The sequence below is a fragment of the Copadichromis virginalis genome, linkage group LG5 (assembly GCF_057382275.1).
Source record: "Copadichromis virginalis isolate Kocher_CV1m ecotype Utaka linkage group LG5, C_Virginalis_male_GT1.1, whole genome shotgun sequence".
NCBI lineage: Eukaryota > Metazoa > Chordata > Actinopteri > Cichliformes > Cichlidae > Copadichromis > Copadichromis virginalis.
The window spans coordinates 26,303,187-26,319,930 of record NC_140622.1 but is presented as its reverse complement, the minus strand read 5'-3'; the positions used below and the strand labels follow the sequence as shown (position 1 = coordinate 26,319,930).

The window sequence follows — 16,744 nt, the reverse complement described above, 5'->3', positions numbered from 1 at the left end:
GATAAGAGAATATAAAAGAAATGGCTTTGCCTTCTGTGTCGTTGTCTAATTTATAATATCTAAAATCATTTATATGTACACCATTTATGTATATTTCCACACTAATTTATTTCAGCACATGAATGCGTTAATCAAGGATTGCAGGACTCAGAAATCTTATGTTATGTGATCTCTTTAACTAGTCACATAATATCTACACCACATTCATGCATAGGGGATGTTTACAGGGAATCAATTTGTTAAAAAATATCTATATATCAACAAAGGAATAGACACCCTGGACCTTTGACCCCGGGTGATTAAGTTAGTCTCATACTGGATATCTGAGGCCAAAATCTGTGTCAATATTTAGGTTAAATTATTATTGGCTTTTCATGAATCCATAACATAAACAGTTGTGATAAGGATCCCTTAAAAAGGTTAATAAAAACTTTGCCAATTACAATCTCATAAATAAAATTATCTAATTTATTTCCACTAGTCAAAATATATGTTGTTGCTGATATACTCATGATAATGACATGTGCACATTCAAACTATTTTTACAATAAATAGACGGATGAGAAACTAGAATTGATGCCATATTGAAAGAGTAAATACAAACAAATAAAGAGAGACTATCAATTACAAAGCTTGGTATAAATTATGAATTTAAAGTAATCACAAAAACCAAAATGTTTTCTTTGGCACTATGTCCCACATTATATGGCTGAAGGTTTGGCAGCTAACCCTCATTCTCTGTTTCTCATATAATTGCATGTGTGTTCCTGATATATGAATGTCTTCCGGTATTACTTTAGGATTTATCTTTAACTCTAAAAATGCTGTTCTGGCTGTGGGTGTCCTGTCTCCTTTGGGTCCTCTGTTGAATAAACAAAAGCTTAAAACCCAGAGCCTCAACCCATGAAGAAAGAGCCTGCGTCTGAAAAATTTAATGTCTGCCCATCTGTCCAATTCAGTACTTGAATACTTGAATAAACCTTCTGGCTGGGATAATGTCAGCTACTCTGTCACTGTGACTGATTATTTTAATGACTGACTCTATCCAGTGTCCCGTGCTGCTTTGGAAATGTTAATACATCTAAGAAAATTTCAGAAGGCATGAAAAAATAGAAAAGTATATGCAAACATCAACAAATTTACAGGCAACAACTGTAAGAACGGAGAGAGGAAGAAGGCACGTCTGGAACCTCCAAACCTCCAAAAGTCACAACTGCTTCTGTCATCATGACAGCGTTTTATGCAGAGGCTGAATTTTCCCCTGTAACCAAAGCTGAAACCAGACCCACAATGTCTCAGAGTACCCTCAAGCCCCACAGGACACAGTTACCCCAACTACTGACCCTGTCAGAGGTTTAGTGCCCTGAGTGGGAAAGCTGGAGCATTCCAGTCTAGTATTTGATTACCTCCAGAGATGACCTACAGTGAGATGTAAGAGTGCTGTAAAATTAATTGGCATGATATTCTCTCAAACCTGACCTTAAATGTGTCTAGCATGTGGTACTGAGCCCAGAAGGACACTGGCTTCAGGGAATAGGGTTGCTTTGAATTCACTTAATTTGTCCAAACATGCATGGATCTGTTTTATGTCTTGCCTGCACTGAAATATGCTAAGGATTATACTGAGCTAGTTAAAGAATGGGCTTACAGTATATTCAAGATACTGAGGGCCAAAAGTGGGTTTTTACTCTGAGAGCACTCATTCATGGCTTAATGCTTTCCACTAAAAAAGGAAGGACATGAATCTACAAAGAACCCACCAGATTTATCCTCAAAATAGACAGGTTTAAATTATGAAAGTACGTTACACAGTAAGGGTCTGTCAGACTTTATGAAGTGCCTTACTCAGGTCCTATATGTGACTGAAAGCTTTATTGATCTCTTCCCTAAAACCACTATAACTAAAATAAAGCTGTGGTCATATGGAGCTGTTACTCACTTCAAACTGCTGAGGCCGGCTCGGCTGGGACATGACAAAGTACTGGACGGCCAGGTTGATGTAAGCCGTGCGGTAAGAGCTGATCTTTTGGTGACCCTGAACCAGCTTATACAGCTCCAAGCACATGAGGCCTGCCACCGCGGCTGTCGTGGTGGCTATGGCAGGGATGATCCTTCCGGCAATGCGCTTACTCTGCAAAGGTGACAGTGGAACGTTCAGTTTCACATCGCAGTGTCATGTAGTGGCAAGAAAATATTTCAGTTATCTTCAGTCACTTTCAGTACAATCCTAACGTGATCCAACAAATATAAACTCGTGTTTTACAACATTTCACTGGTAGAAAGAAACTTAATTTGTTTACTCTGTTAGTTCTGAAGTACTAGAAGTTGTCTTTTATTTTAGTTACAGGTATGTTTACAAGTAATTTCATGGCTTATCAGTCAATTAAGACCTGTCCCCTTGTTACGTATGGACATATAAATCAGATATAACATCTGAAGTTGATTCAAAGTGCTGAATTTGTATTTTATAGCTTTTCACTTCAACTTTAATATGAGGCACTTTATTGCATTATTGTTGGGTCTTTACCTTACAATATAAAGCGCCTTGAGGCTACTGTTGTTGTGATTTGGCGCTGTATAAATAAAATTGAATTGAATAGAAAGAAAAATATACCAATCACAAATTTTAAAGGAAAACGTTATAATGTACAAGGTTGTACAAGAAACCAGATTAAACTTTGCCAGAAAATATCTAAAAGAACCTGCACAGTTCTGAAAAAAAAAAACATGGACATAAAGATGAACTTGTTCCAGAGTGATGGGAGGGCAAAAGTATAGAGAAGGAGAGAAACAGCTCATGATTCAGAGCATGCCACCTAATCTGTCACACATGATGGAGGCTAGGTTATTTCATGGGTAGGGATGGATGCCAGTGGATCCGGGCCACTATTGATGATTAATGATGTGACTGCTGACAGAAGCAGCAGGATGATTTCTGAAATGTACTGGTCTTTACTCTCTGCTCAGATTTAGTCACATTTTTCCAGAACTGAGTGGACAAAGCAACAAAAATTGTGTCTTGGTCCAACAAAACATGGACCTAGCTGTATATACATACATATATACAATATACTGATGATGTTGCATGATGAGTATTTTTACCTTTGACAGTTACAAATATATTAGAGTCTAGCCCTCATGTGGTCTTGCATTACTGATATACTGTATGTTTATTATGTACTGGTTAAATTGTGACTAAAGGAGAAGTTATTTCCAAAGAAGACGCAAAATGTGGAAATGTCTGATTACACAAGGCAAACTCTGTTTTGTCCCCCATCTCCTAGGGGTAACTCCCCCCCCATCCATGTTCATGTCTTGGCTGTGTATGTCACTGTGGCAGCTGGTACAAGGCCTGGCTCAGGTGTCACCTCCCAGGCGACAGGTAAAGTGCCGTGATTAGTTCTGCTCTGTGAACAATAGGTGATGGGTCTGTTTTTGTGGCTTTAGGGCAGGTGTGTGCAGCACCTAGGAAAAACATGACCTACAGGGAGGGGGAGCAGTCGGCAGGTCTGTTTTGTCTCATTCGCCCCTCGGCTCAGCTTCATCTCTTAGATCTTTGTCCATATTTTTCTTTTATTTTTACTATGTATACATACAATTACTGACCTTGTGACGATCAGCTGCAGGGATGTCATAGTTTTCTGCTCTCAGGTTAGATGCAGCAACAATGTAGTCCATGTGGAAATTGCTGTCATCATCCTGTATGAGTAGGAACATTAAATATTTTTTAATTAAGATATAACACTATGAAGCTTAATACCCATGAACAGCAATTACATATAATGACAAAAAACAGAAGGGCAGCTTAACAGTATTAACAACATTATAAATTGCTAGTGGGACAGTTCAAAGCCACGTCCACGTCCAGTGACATACTCAGTGATGTCATTCTCTGTGCCCTCTTTGAGCTTTGCCTGCTTTGTTGTTATGTCGCTTCAGTCACTCTGATATATGACTTAGTACCCTGTCAGAAAGCAGTGGAAATCAGATTCCTGTTGTGATCGACGTGGCCAGTGAGGTCATGCCTCTGCTAGTGCGGCTCTACAAAAGCTAGGAGGTGACTGTCACTCCAGGTTTGCTTTAGGGGTTGTGAGGAAGCTCCAAGCTGGCAACCTGATGCCTTTGAAACCCTCCTACACACATTCCATCTATCCACAGCCTGACCAGGGCACAGAGGGATAAAGATGAAGAGAAGTGGGTTTGGGAGTCTTGTTCTTATTCAAGACAACATTTGATATTTAGCTGACTTACCTCATGCACCTTCATTAGAGCCTCTCTTGGTTGATTGCATGTGTTATCAGAATCTCATTTAAAGTCATTTACCTTCTCTAAATTCTTTTAATAACAATCTCTATCACTCAGCAGCGGCATCTTGACCTGCTTTTACCTTTTGTTGAGCAACAGTATCTTATTCATGGGGTAATATGGTACAGCTACTTTGTGGGCAGAGTTTATTGTAAACTCGTTTAGAAAAGACTTTGTTATGCCCAGTGTCCAGATGTTGGCTATTACATTTATTACAGGATCCAGTCCTGTCCAACAGGACATGTCAGATGCTGAGGAAAAAAGTTCCAGTAGGGAGGAATAATTGAACAAATATAATGGCGCTATAAGGAAATGGCTCATTTACTGCAAAAAATTTTTATGCTTACAACTGTTAATTTTTATTTGAACAGATTTTGAGTTAATAGTTACACTAAGTCTTGGAGGATATAGATTTATAGTTGATTTAGAGCCTGTTCTTTTTTTTCCATTTATTTTATCATTTATTAATTAAGCTACTAACTGGAGTCAAAACTTGAAACTGGACCCAAGATGTTCTACTTTGTTTTTCAAGTTGGCCAATGCGCAGCAACACCAATGTTTGCTTAATTTTTTAACTTATCATGCATTTGTAGTTAAAGCTAAACTATTGAAATTATTTTTACCTGGCATTCAAAAGTTTACAAGTACAGAAAGACGAGAGGAAATGGAGAAAACAAATGGAACAAAGTGTATGGCTGGCATCTTAAACCATGAGGTTGCCTCATTTGAATGTGTTTTGTGGCCATGTTTCCCAGAGGATATCAAGGAAGAATATAGAGTGTTAGGGATACTGTCACTGGGAAAGTGCTGTCCTATTAAGAAAATCGCTTTACTCCAAGGTGTGACTGACTTTTAGGAAATACATTGGAAGGAAACGATTGCTTAGGGAACTGGGGATTATATCTAGTCTACACTCCTAAATAACTTTCTAGATTAGATGAACTTTTATGAATATTTACAATGCCAGCCAAGTGCAAAACGTAACTTAATGTCTAGAGTGACAATGTTTTATTAAGGGAAGTCTGCCTTCAGGAGTCTGTGTATGCTGTTTGACAGTCCGCAAACCAGTTCTCACATAAAAGTACACATTTTATATCTGAGTTGTCTGACTCAATAATCATTATATTGCTACAATTTTTGAAAGCAGGAGGGACAGTTTAAAAATATATAACTCTACCCTGCTAAAACCACTGTTGAATCAGCTCAGATCAAGATGTCACTATCTGCAGCTTCTCTGAAGTCTGAGGCAGAGGTGTCATTGTCCTATTGCCCTACCTTCTCAAAGTCGATAGGGTACATCTGAGCTGAGCTCTTCAGAGAGGGCGAGGCCAACTTTCCTTTCAACTCCTCAAGTCTGACCTTTTCTGTGGCAGAGAAAGAGAAAAATATGTAAAGATAAGACGTGCTGGAAGAAAGCGAGTTGGTAACAATAAAAAAAATTGAACTAACTGACCCGCATCATCGCATTCACGTGTTTTCTCCTCCTCCATCTCCTTGTCAGTAACATGAATCTTCACGGAGGACTTGGGAGTGAAAGCTGGCACACGGACATTTTCTAAGATTCCTCTGATGGAGGTCAAGTCCCTTGTCCCTTTGATCCCATAGATTTGCCCATACAGATTAGCTCCAGCCATCACGTACTCAATATGAGTAGTCTACAACACAACAATCACATAGTCTTGATGAAGAAGAAAATATAATGTTTTGGAAAATACATTTAACATTCTAGTTAAACACGGTCTATTACAGAAGCACTGCCATCATGGTGAAACTGTGGAAAGCAACGTATTATAAAAGGAGAATAGAGTCAGAACAATGTTAAAGTAATACCAATTACTTCCCTTAATGGAATATATAGCTGCAATAATTTCTCCAGTGTTCCCAAAAATGCGCATCTATATTGTGCATAGAGTGGCAGTAACTTCTACTTAGCAAACAAGCACAGTACAGTTCCATTATTTCACTTCTCTGCAATGCTGCTTTCAATTCACTGATAAGGAGAATAACATGAATTGAATGTGTCTAGAAAGCAGATTATTATCTCTCTTTTATTGCCCGTGTGTACCTGAGATAAGACTCAATTATATGGTCAGAGTGAGGAAGAGCCATTATCAGACAAGATAAAGAAGGAATGTGAGTGGTTATCAGTATACTGTGGTATGTTTTCTCATTACCATCTACTATGTATATGATTGCTACTGGATGAAGAACTGGACCAGACACTACTCACAATGCTAGGATCAAACGTCAGGGGGTGAGGGCATCTCTTGGATCCAGACCAGAACGGCAAGCCATGAGTGGTCTTCTAAACAGAGGCAGAAGAAAATCCCTTTATTGCAGCGAGTAACAGATGTAAAATCATTTCACTTTTATTCTTTAAAAACATTTATATAAATATAAGTGTAACTTGGTGAGTAAACCTATGACTGTCATGGTGAGATCTTTGCCTTACATATAATGAAGGTGACGCTATATTCCAAACAAAAACGCACAAGAAAACAGATTAGGTTTTACATTTTCAGCTTATATGATATTTAATGCATGACGACTCCAGTGCATTAGTGATTTACTGGATAAAGCCTGACAACTACTTTACTATTCTAACAAAGCAAGTCAACTACCTTCCTTTGGTGCAGTCACACTAATATTGTTATCAGCTGTGTGTTGACTACACAATTTGTATGTCTGATAAAGGAACAAAGGGACTTGAGAGCTTTGATGTTTCCAAATGGTCCATATGCCGAGAAAGAGAGAGTCTCCTACTGGTGGTGCCAGTTTTCACTGCAGGGGGGGCATTGTATAGCAGCCAAAAGGCACCAACAACATTGTCCTTTTCAGAAACAGGCATGTTGTTGGCTTTCTCTTCAGGGTCAGAGGGGGCCAAAACAGTGATTTGTCCTTAAAAAGAAGGATGACACTTTCATTTAAGACTTTTTGGGGCCTCCTAAGGTTCTTTGACCAATTGTTCTTTTTTCTTGTAGAGACTTAAGAATAAAGGTGACTTTAATAATGGAAATTTCTACTTGAAATCAACTTTGTTCTGGTTGTTAAGAAAAAGAGAGTTGAACCAAATAACTACATGGCCAAATTTATCAACAATTCAATTAATTGCTGTTAATTAAGCAGTTTAAGAGCTGAATATCATTTATCTCACTAATACAGCAAATTCTATGACAGGATACCTTTAAATCTCTTGTCATTTCATCTACACTCATTCAATAGTCATACATGTATACTGTCAGGTTATGTACCGATGAAGAGTGAGTTGTAAATTATTAAATAGTATTAAGCAGGGTTAGATCAGATGAGTGTAGAAACCCTTTTAAACATATAAATTGTGTGGTATAGAGAGATATGGTAGAAACTCAGTTTATTTTTCGCTATTTTGTTGTTATTTAGAGAGTAAATGGTAAATGGCCTGCATTTATATAGCGCTTTTCTAGTCCCTAAGGACCCCAAAGCGCTTTACACTACATTCAGTCATCCACCCATTCACACACTGGTGATGGCAAACTACATTGTACATAGCTGCCCTGGGGCGCACTGACAGAGGCGAGGCTGCCAGATACTGGCACCACCGGGCCCTCTAACCACCATCAGGAGGCCCAAGGACACAACGACCAAGGCTGTCCGAGCCGGGGCTCGGACCGGCAACCTTCCGATTACAAGACGAACTGCCAACTCTAGAGCCACGATCGCCTTCAACCCTGGTCATGCACACTTATTTCAACTAAAATAAAACTGGTTTTTCCTTCTCACATAAATTCACCCCATCTCTTAGAGGAAAAATAAAATATAAATAAAAAATTGTATCAAAGCTTAAAGCACACACACACACACATTCACACACTGGCAAGCTACATTGTAGCCACAGCTGCCCTGGGGCGCACTGACAGAGGCGAGGCTGCCGGACACTGGCGCCACCGGGCCCTCTGACAACCACCAGTAGGCAAACACGGGGTTAGTATTTTGCCCAAGGATATTTGGCATGCAGCCAGGAGGCAGCCTGGGATTGAACCACCGACCTTCTGATTAGTGGCTGACCTGCTCTGCCACCTCAGCTACAGTCAGTGGATTGACTGACTGCTTTGTTTAAAATAAAGCAGTCAGTCAATCCACTTCTCTCACCCGTCACTTCTTGTATTTTCTGCTTTTCCAACTTGAGATGCTGTGGCAACATAGAGCACAGTAGCCGTGCAGTCATCAGTGTTGCCCGTGTACCAGCTTTGGTCAGTTTAGCTTTTGACTTTTAACTGACATTAGCTTCCTTATCATAGTTCCCCCAGAAGGTCTGTGGTAAAAATTGACTTTCAACGAGAACAATAAAACTATAACTCTTTTTACGTAACTAGGACAAAGAGAAGTATGGAGGGGAAAAAAGAGAGAGAACCAAAGCCAAAACCACAAATGACGCAGAGTTTCTGTATCATGTGCTGTGATGATTAGACAAGAGAATATTTATATTTAATAATAAAAAAATGCCATACCAAAAGCTGCATTAATAAATATTAAAACATTGCAAAACACTGCTGGAGCTCTGTTAGAAAACAGCTTGTTAGTGTTCTAAGTCTTGGGTTAGTGAGGGTTTGTTTAGGTTGATACTGATCTGTGCACCCTCCTACACCAAAGGTATGACAGCAACATGTGACACCGCTCTGTCTGCACGTTTCAACAGACTAAAAACCCCTCAGAGACCCTCAAGAGACCCTGTTTATCAGTAGTGCTTTTCAGGTTTTCAGCAGGGCTAATGTTGCCATCTACTCTTGGGGAAATATGCTGCAGTACTCCATGAAGTGAAATGTGAAAAATGCAATTCCTATTGTTCAAATATCTCACTTTAGTGTTTCACTGTTTGGAATGCAAATATCTTACCTGCACAACAGTGCCCCTGTGTGTTCATGGAGACAAATTACACATGTTACATTTTTGGCACCAGGATAGTTGCTTTTTTACCTCATCGGGAGGGAAACAGTGCAGAAGCTGACGGATTTCGTTGTTAAACAGGGTCTCCCACTTGCAACGTGCCCAGCGCACACAGTCTTCCCAGGACTTTGGACGCTGTCCTCCAGCTTCCGTGTCATGCAGGCTGCTCCACACTCCTCCGAGAATCTCCAAGGCCTCAGTGTCACCAAGATCTAGAGTTCGCTTAATAAATGCCGTATCCCTGTGGAAAATAGAGCAGCAATAGTTGTATTCAGTGACAGAGCAAATAATAATAATAATAATCATTGGCTGAGCAGAAAGACAAAGCGCAGGCTATCGAAAGGTAATAATAATATGTTTGATGCATTCTGTGGGTTGAACCTTCACAATAAAAGATTCAACTTTTATTTGCAACATGACTTGGCTGAAAGTAAACTTTAAAAACAACACACGTGGCATACATGACCTGCAACGTCAACCTGACTAAAGCCTTACTGGAAACCCCCCAAAACTGTTTATACCTGTGTCACAGAAGAGAATGACTAAAAATCTTTTGAGTGTTGTCTCGAAAGTGACTCAAAGGGGGGATTTCTCTGAGTGTTTCGACTCATAGGCAGGAGAAGACAGTGTTGAGTAACTTTATCAGGTGCTGGTCAGTACAACTCTAAACCCACACATGGGTAGTTCTTGCGCCATTAATATGCGCTCGCTCAGGAAACAAAAAACATGCCTGAACAGGAACATGCATACTCATAGCTGTACACAGAACTGTATGGGTGTGGCATTAAAACAGCAGCAACAAAAAAAACCTCCTTTCCATAACCTCATGAACCATGACTTAATATTTGCTGGACTATGACATGTAGCTGATCTGTCTCATAAAAATGCCCAGAAAACTTTTCCAGGATTGCGCTAGAAGGAGGGCCGGGAAAAACTGGTTATCTTAGTAGACAAGCGCCCTTATCTCTAAAAAACTGTGCAATATGAAAAATTTGAATGGTTGTTTCAACTCACAAGCACCATTTTTGCTCTAGGCCCAGTTTTTGCTTCCATATAGAAACAAGAAAGAGAGTAAATGCTTTTACTGTCGTGGCAGATTAAGTTAATCTCACTAAAACAAACAGAGACAAATCTCAAAACATGGCTGGATTAGGATGGCTCCGAGCCTCAGTACTCAGACATAGTTTCGACCTGGAAGCTTAAATCTGCCTTTGATGACACTTCTGTGTGTTATAATTAGGTCAACGCATTATGTAAAGCTTGATACAGTGGTTATTAATTTTTAAAGATTAGCCATGTACTTAAATCTCACAATTAAAATCCAGCAGATTCACTGATTCATCCATTTCACATCATATAGCACTCTTTCCTGTCATCTAATCTCTTTTTTAAAATTTGATGGATGGTTCCTAAACCACAAAGCCTCTAATTATCAAAGAATGCATCTATTATTAGTAGAAAACTGCTGTGGATTATACATTACAGAGAGGAGACTTGGCAAGACAGACTGTTTATGTAATTTCTTACAAGGGCTTTACTGCTGAAAGCCAACCAAATGTTTTCCTGTTAATAAAACTAAATAACGAGCTTGAACCACTTCATTAGCTGTTTTGTAGGTGCGCTGGAATGCTTTGTAAGAAAGTGGAAAAGCATCGTAAAATGACCACGCTAAGTAACACCAGACTGGTGAAGACACCGTCTCGCTTTTGGCGCCAACACAAAAAAATCGCACGAGGATGGTATCATCGTATCTTACCTCAAGAAGAAATTTACATTTTCAGGTGTCTGTTTGAACAGTCCTTCAAACTGGTCCCTCGCCCACTGAAACAATTACAAGACCAGATTAGTGAAAAAAGAATTAATAACACAATAAAAAAGACTTTCTTTTGCAGAGCACTGTGCAAAAGAAAGTCTGCAGTCATTTCAAATGTTTTGGTCATTGTTATGTTTAAGAGCTAATATGAATTTTAACAGCATTACCTCAGCAGGTCTTGGGTGGAGTCTGCATTGCACTAATTTTGGTGATACCCTGATTTTATCTAGCACTAGTGACACTTTTTAATATCACACAGAACAATCCCAGTTCTTTGTGCTAATTACTAAACTATATACCAATAATACATACCGTAGTGACTATTGTATTCACTGGTCATCTGGTATTAGATGCAATAAATTCCCGTTACAACAAAAGTGAACACAAAGTTGAACAACTTGATTTTATACCTGCAATGTGTGCTCAATGCGGTGGGGGAAGTTCTTGAGAGTACACAGCGGGATAGCATTGCTAGAACTTGATTTAGCCGGTCCATAAGACTCCGTCAGGTGAGGAACCACCACCAGGGTGTGACCTTTGGTCCCTAGAGTGCCCCCCTCCAGCATTGGCTTCTGGTGTTGCACACAGCGTCCATCGAGATAGACCCCTGACCATCAGAAACAGTGGGTTAAAGCTTAGAAATGTACATGTACAGTCCTTATACTTACTGTAAATATAAACTGTGAATGTTTTTATATCATTTCTATAGACTGCAAAATAATTTTTATACTTGACATCTTATATGTAGACTGAAATACTGTATATAGGCTATAATAACATTTGTATAATTCGTTATTTTTACACCAATACCTCATTTTTTAAATACCCATGCCCCATATTTTTACATCTCTTTTCTTATTCATAATTAGTCTTCTTTTGCACACCATGGGTATGTGGGTATGTCCCGAACCTATGGCGATATTAACAATAAAGATGACTTAAGTGTCCTCACTGGCTTCCACGTTGTCAAGGGCTGCAGCCACTCCATCGAGGCCCATGAAGAAGCAGTAGTTGTATACGCCTTCACTGTCAGCATCAAGGCGATTCTGGTGCGCTGTGATTCTCATCTGTGGGTTTATGTCACACGCAGCTCTGGCTGCAACTTTTGATTTAGGTTTCTGCCAATTGACAAACGCACAAAAATGGAAAAGTTAGTCTGTGACATAACGTATGTGAACAAGAAAATGTATTAAAAACAAAATGATAATAAAGAGCTAATCAATTCAAGATGAATATCTAGCTTTGTTTTGATAGAGCCGCTTAGGAAACTAACTAAAACAAGCCATCTCAGGCTGTAATAATACCTTCATCACAAGCCTCTCCTGTAAGTAAAGCCCTGTTAACTTGCAGAGATGTGCTATGATACTTTTTTACATTTTTCACTACAGAATTGTGATACAATATACTGTGTGGCTTCTCACCCCGACATCATGAGTCCTGAACAGGAATTGGCGGTTCAAGTTGGATCTTTCTATTGAGTCCATGTCTGTTATGGTGATGTGTCCATCATCTCCTGCACCAAGCCCCATAAGGGCAAAGTTTTTAAGAAGCTCACAGCCGATAGCACCAGCTCCAACCTTGAAAGTAACAGGAAAAAAATGAAATTGTCAGATGTGTTTTACAATGTTGCAGAAAGTCATTCATCTGTTGTTGCTCATCACTACATAGAGATTAGGCATTCAGTAGCTCCTGTACTTCCTGATGTCTTGCAGACTTTGCGACAAAGATAAAAGAAATGCATACACTGTCTCCCTTAAAAATGTTAACCCAGCACAAAATCACACTTTTAAAGGAAACAGGGAAAGTGCCAAGTACTGTTAAAGAGCCCCTTTACAAAGATGCCAGGAAATGCCACCTGAATCACAGCTTTTTCCTGAATGTGCCATCATTTACACCAGACAAGATCAAAGAAAAACACACATGGAGTTTCTGCATTACAGTGCAGAGTGTGCCCTCTGTTGGACAAATGTCAAATCAGTCCTCACCAGGAAATACTTCTGCCGTTGAAGCTTCTCCTGGAACGCGGAGCCAAACACAGCAATCTGTCCATCATACCTTGTGCCGTTCTATGAAAAGGAAAAGAGACAGATTAAATGCGCCTTAATGCTGTTCATATCAGTCAAATGGAGAGCTTGTTTGATAGCCCGGGAATCTATATTTTAAAGGTATACCATCACAAATGAGCATTCTGTCGGCTGATCCTCAGGCAGGCACTCCAGTGCATCAAAATATAGCCACTGCTGAAGAGGTGTGAATTTCCTACTGCATGCCTGCAGGAATATTACAAAAGACACACAATACTTGGTCAACTCAGCTAAATACAAATGTTATTTATTATACAGTGTAAACAGTGATAGTTTATGATGAGTGAACCCCCCCTCCCCCCTCCCAAAAGATGAACATTTTCAGGCATTTTCTTCAGACCTCACCTTAATGACTTCCTGAGCAGCCAAGCCTCCTATGAAAGCATTGATGGGAGCTAAATCCCCCTGGGCTGTGTACGACAGGCTTTGTACTGTGACCTCATCTAGCTCTTCCAGTTGTGCGACTTCATTTAGCTCTCTCACTATGGTTAGCAGGTAATCCGCATCGGACTGTAGAAGCACCAACAAGTGAGTGGAAACAGTCCTGTAAATTGCTTTAATGGTTAAACTACAACACCGTAGCTGGATTTACAGACCTGGGACCAGAGACCAGGGAGTCGCTTTTCTTTCTTCACAAAGCTATGGAGTGCTTGGAAAGCCAAGTGCAGGGTCTGATGCCGAGATATTTTTCCATAGTCGTTCATTACCAGCAGATCATGGTCCTGTAAAGCCTCACTCAGTGGTTTCTGCAATTAAAATGAGATTGTTTCATTAACAATGGATTTATTGTTTAAAAGCTAAAGTAGAAACAAAACGCTTGCACCTACAAAATTTAGCAGGACTGGCTGTTTAGCCTCATTCACCACTCCACCCCGTTCATACTCAGAAAAGGCTGAAGTGTCACCAATGCTGAAGGAATACGGGCCTAATGATTGAGATGACAAATGACGAAGGTTTTTATGGTAAATTGAAATTAAAAAAGTTAAAAGTAAATTTAATGAAAAATAATACAAACCCAATGCTGAAAATATAAAACTATAATGACTGCAGATGATAAAGAAGAAAAAGAAAAAATCTCTAGTGTAGAGTAGTGATCGTCATAGAGGTTAAAAATGTCATGAAAAGAAAACTTGAGGAAAGAAATTGCCAACACTGACCCCGGACTTTAATTCCCACGGGGGCCATATTGTTTAGTTCTGTCATGCCTTGCACTTCAGAAAAAATAACGTTATCGCCATCTGAGAGTCCGTGCTTCTGGTCATCTGTGCAGATCACCACTCCAGGATTATCCTAAAATAAAGACATGCTAACTGTCAATTCTTAAGCCTGTTAAGTAAACCTATTTGCAACACTTTGTTAGTCATTAAAATGGTCAGAGTTTGAAAGCATATCTTGGATTCACTTAGGGTTCCTCTCATACGATCTGTTATATACATTACACAGAAATAAATGAAGTACCAGGATTTCAAAATGTATGGCTGGATCTGCAATTTAGCTTTAGCACAAAATAAAATGGAAAGTTTTACCTTAGAAATAGATTGTATCATCACTGATGCAGGCATCTCTCCATCCCGGTCCAAGACCTCAAATTTCTCCCCAAAGTCACAGAACAGCTGACTGCAATTGAGAGTTTTCTCTTGATTGTTCCATAATGTTGATTTAGTACATGTTCCAGAGTTTATCTTACCCACAGAGTCCCTTGGTGTCTGCTACAATGAACTTAATTCCATGTGAATGACACAGCTCCCCAAAACGCTTCTGATCCTCCAATGAGGAGTCAGTGAGGACCACTACCTGTAAAAACATAGCACCCCTACTCAGAAAGGTGTTTTTTGCTTGATGTGCACTGTGATTTGGCCTTGATGAATTGAATATTAATTTAATGAAGGGCAGAAAGTTTCTTGGTTCCAGAAATTTAAAAAAAATATTATTTTAACCTTAGTGGACATCAGCACAGTATTGTTGGGAAAAAGATTAAAATACCTGATATTGCAGAAGAAGGTTTTCATCTAGTGGTCCAGTATATTGTTCCACAACCACATGCGGGTTTAAAACTGCCAACTGTTGTACCGAGCATGCAGCCCGGTTCTGACCAAGATGAGACTCCTTCAGGAAAAACTGTTGGGAACAATTAAAATTGAAGACAAAACAATCTCAACCCAAGGTCCACCTGCTGTATTACGTTTGACCATCCATCCATCCATCTATCCATCCATTCTCTTCCACTCATCCCCCCATGACTCTGAATTGTATCAATGAAAGAAAATAAATGAATTTGTTTGAATTTGTTGTTTTGCCTGTGTCAAGGCTCAAGAGTGAAAGAGAAATCTCAAAATGTATCAGGTGTTTCCCAGCGCATGATAAAGAAGGCGGGTGTCCTCAGTCGTGAAAGGAAAAGCAAAACTAAATGTGCACAATCATTTGATCACTTAACATTGAAATATTGAGGATTTATTTAATCATGGAATAATATCAGTGCCACAGTTTCATCCTAAAGTCTGATAACATTTGAAAAGAAAAACAGGTTTGAAAAAACAAAACTCCCATTACCAGGATCACAATCAGCTCGGTTTAGTAACCCTTCATCACACAGGCTTCCTAAAGTTTGTTGTATATTTATGTGTTTATGCAATCAGCTCAAACGCATCCCTCTTGGATACCTGAGATGACAGGTCGCTCCATGTTGTCATTCCTTCGTCCTGGACAGTGACATGTTTAACTCCGGACAGGACCACATTCTTGGCAATTTCTACTCCCAGACCTTTCATTCCTGCTATGAGGACCTTGGCTGAGCCCATTCGGTGCATCGCCTCGTGGCCCAGAACATAACTGTGCAGATTAAAGAACACACAGTGTCATAAGTCATTTAAAACAATTTAAATACCAGCAATCATTCATTTTTTTAGACGATACCGCCGGTCACTTTTTGGCAGGTGTGCACTTTTTGGCACAACATCGCTGGTACTTACAGTTGTCGGGAGTAGAATCCTTCATCGATTTCAGAGATTTCTGACATTTTGTAAAAGCAGTTGAAGGCAAATCTGAGAGAGCTTAGAGAAAGAACTGTCCAGTCAAAACCCGGAACTTAATGTAAACCGGTTGTGACAAAAAGAAAAAAACAAACGTAGCCGTTTTCAGGAAAGTATTTCAGTTTCGATTCAGTCTCTGCAAGGTCCCACTAACAAACGCTTTCTGTAACCACTAGAGGGCGACTCGAAACTTTGTAACCTTTGTCTCCTCTGTAACAGCTTAGTGTTGGGTAACAATAAACGTTTCTCACTTTTTCATGTTTTCTCCTGCGAGTAGGAAAGTGCAGGTGAATTATTTATGATTCTCTGGCTGAATTTCTCTTTAGCTCTAGTTTCTCTGTGCTCACCTTAAATCTGAATATCAAATGTTTGTCTAAAAGCAGGATTTAATACATAAACGTTCAAGTCCTTAATGAAACTCACAGAATCCCCTCATGCATCAATAAAATAATCTATAATCTCAGTCTAGCAGTCAAAGAAAAAAAACCAACTACTGAATGTAGTACTGTATGTGTAGGATGGACCAAAAGTGACTCATTATTATCATCAGACAGAGAAATAAACAGGCTACCAGGGTAAGTATGGTGTGA

At 39.4% G+C, this 16,744-nt stretch overlaps 1 protein-coding gene across 1 annotated transcript in view; it reads right to left on the bottom strand.

Annotated features, from left to right (window-relative positions):
* The window catches only part of uba7 (ubiquitin-like modifier activating enzyme 7), a 34,999-nt gene extending 18,735 nt beyond the window's left edge, over window positions 1-16,264 (bottom strand). Inside the window, exons 1-21 of the mRNA XM_085457060.1 lie at window positions 16,095-16,264; window positions 15,786-15,954; window positions 15,109-15,243; window positions 14,813-14,919; window positions 14,652-14,742; window positions 14,283-14,415; window positions 13,953-14,050; window positions 13,722-13,871; window positions 13,471-13,635; window positions 13,213-13,311; window positions 13,027-13,107; window positions 12,463-12,618; window positions 11,994-12,159; window positions 11,452-11,648; window positions 10,985-11,049; window positions 9,259-9,469; window positions 6,536-6,610; window positions 5,759-5,960; window positions 5,581-5,669; window positions 3,607-3,699; window positions 1,940-2,131 (exon numbers count right to left, since the gene is read on the bottom strand). Of these exons, the coding sequence (XP_085313186.1) occupies window positions 1,940-2,131; window positions 3,607-3,699; window positions 5,581-5,669; window positions 5,759-5,960; window positions 6,536-6,610; window positions 9,259-9,469; window positions 10,985-11,049; window positions 11,452-11,648; window positions 11,994-12,159; window positions 12,463-12,618; window positions 13,027-13,107; window positions 13,213-13,311; window positions 13,471-13,635; window positions 13,722-13,871; window positions 13,953-14,050; window positions 14,283-14,415; window positions 14,652-14,742; window positions 14,813-14,919; window positions 15,109-15,243; window positions 15,786-15,954; window positions 16,095-16,141 (2,721 nt within the window). The 5' untranslated portion in view covers window positions 16,142-16,264. The remainder of the gene's footprint in view (window positions 1-1,939; window positions 2,132-3,606; window positions 3,700-5,580; window positions 5,670-5,758; window positions 5,961-6,535; window positions 6,611-9,258; window positions 9,470-10,984; window positions 11,050-11,451; window positions 11,649-11,993; window positions 12,160-12,462; window positions 12,619-13,026; window positions 13,108-13,212; window positions 13,312-13,470; window positions 13,636-13,721; window positions 13,872-13,952; window positions 14,051-14,282; window positions 14,416-14,651; window positions 14,743-14,812; window positions 14,920-15,108; window positions 15,244-15,785; window positions 15,955-16,094) is intronic.
* Window positions 16,265-16,744: the final 480 nt, after the last annotated feature.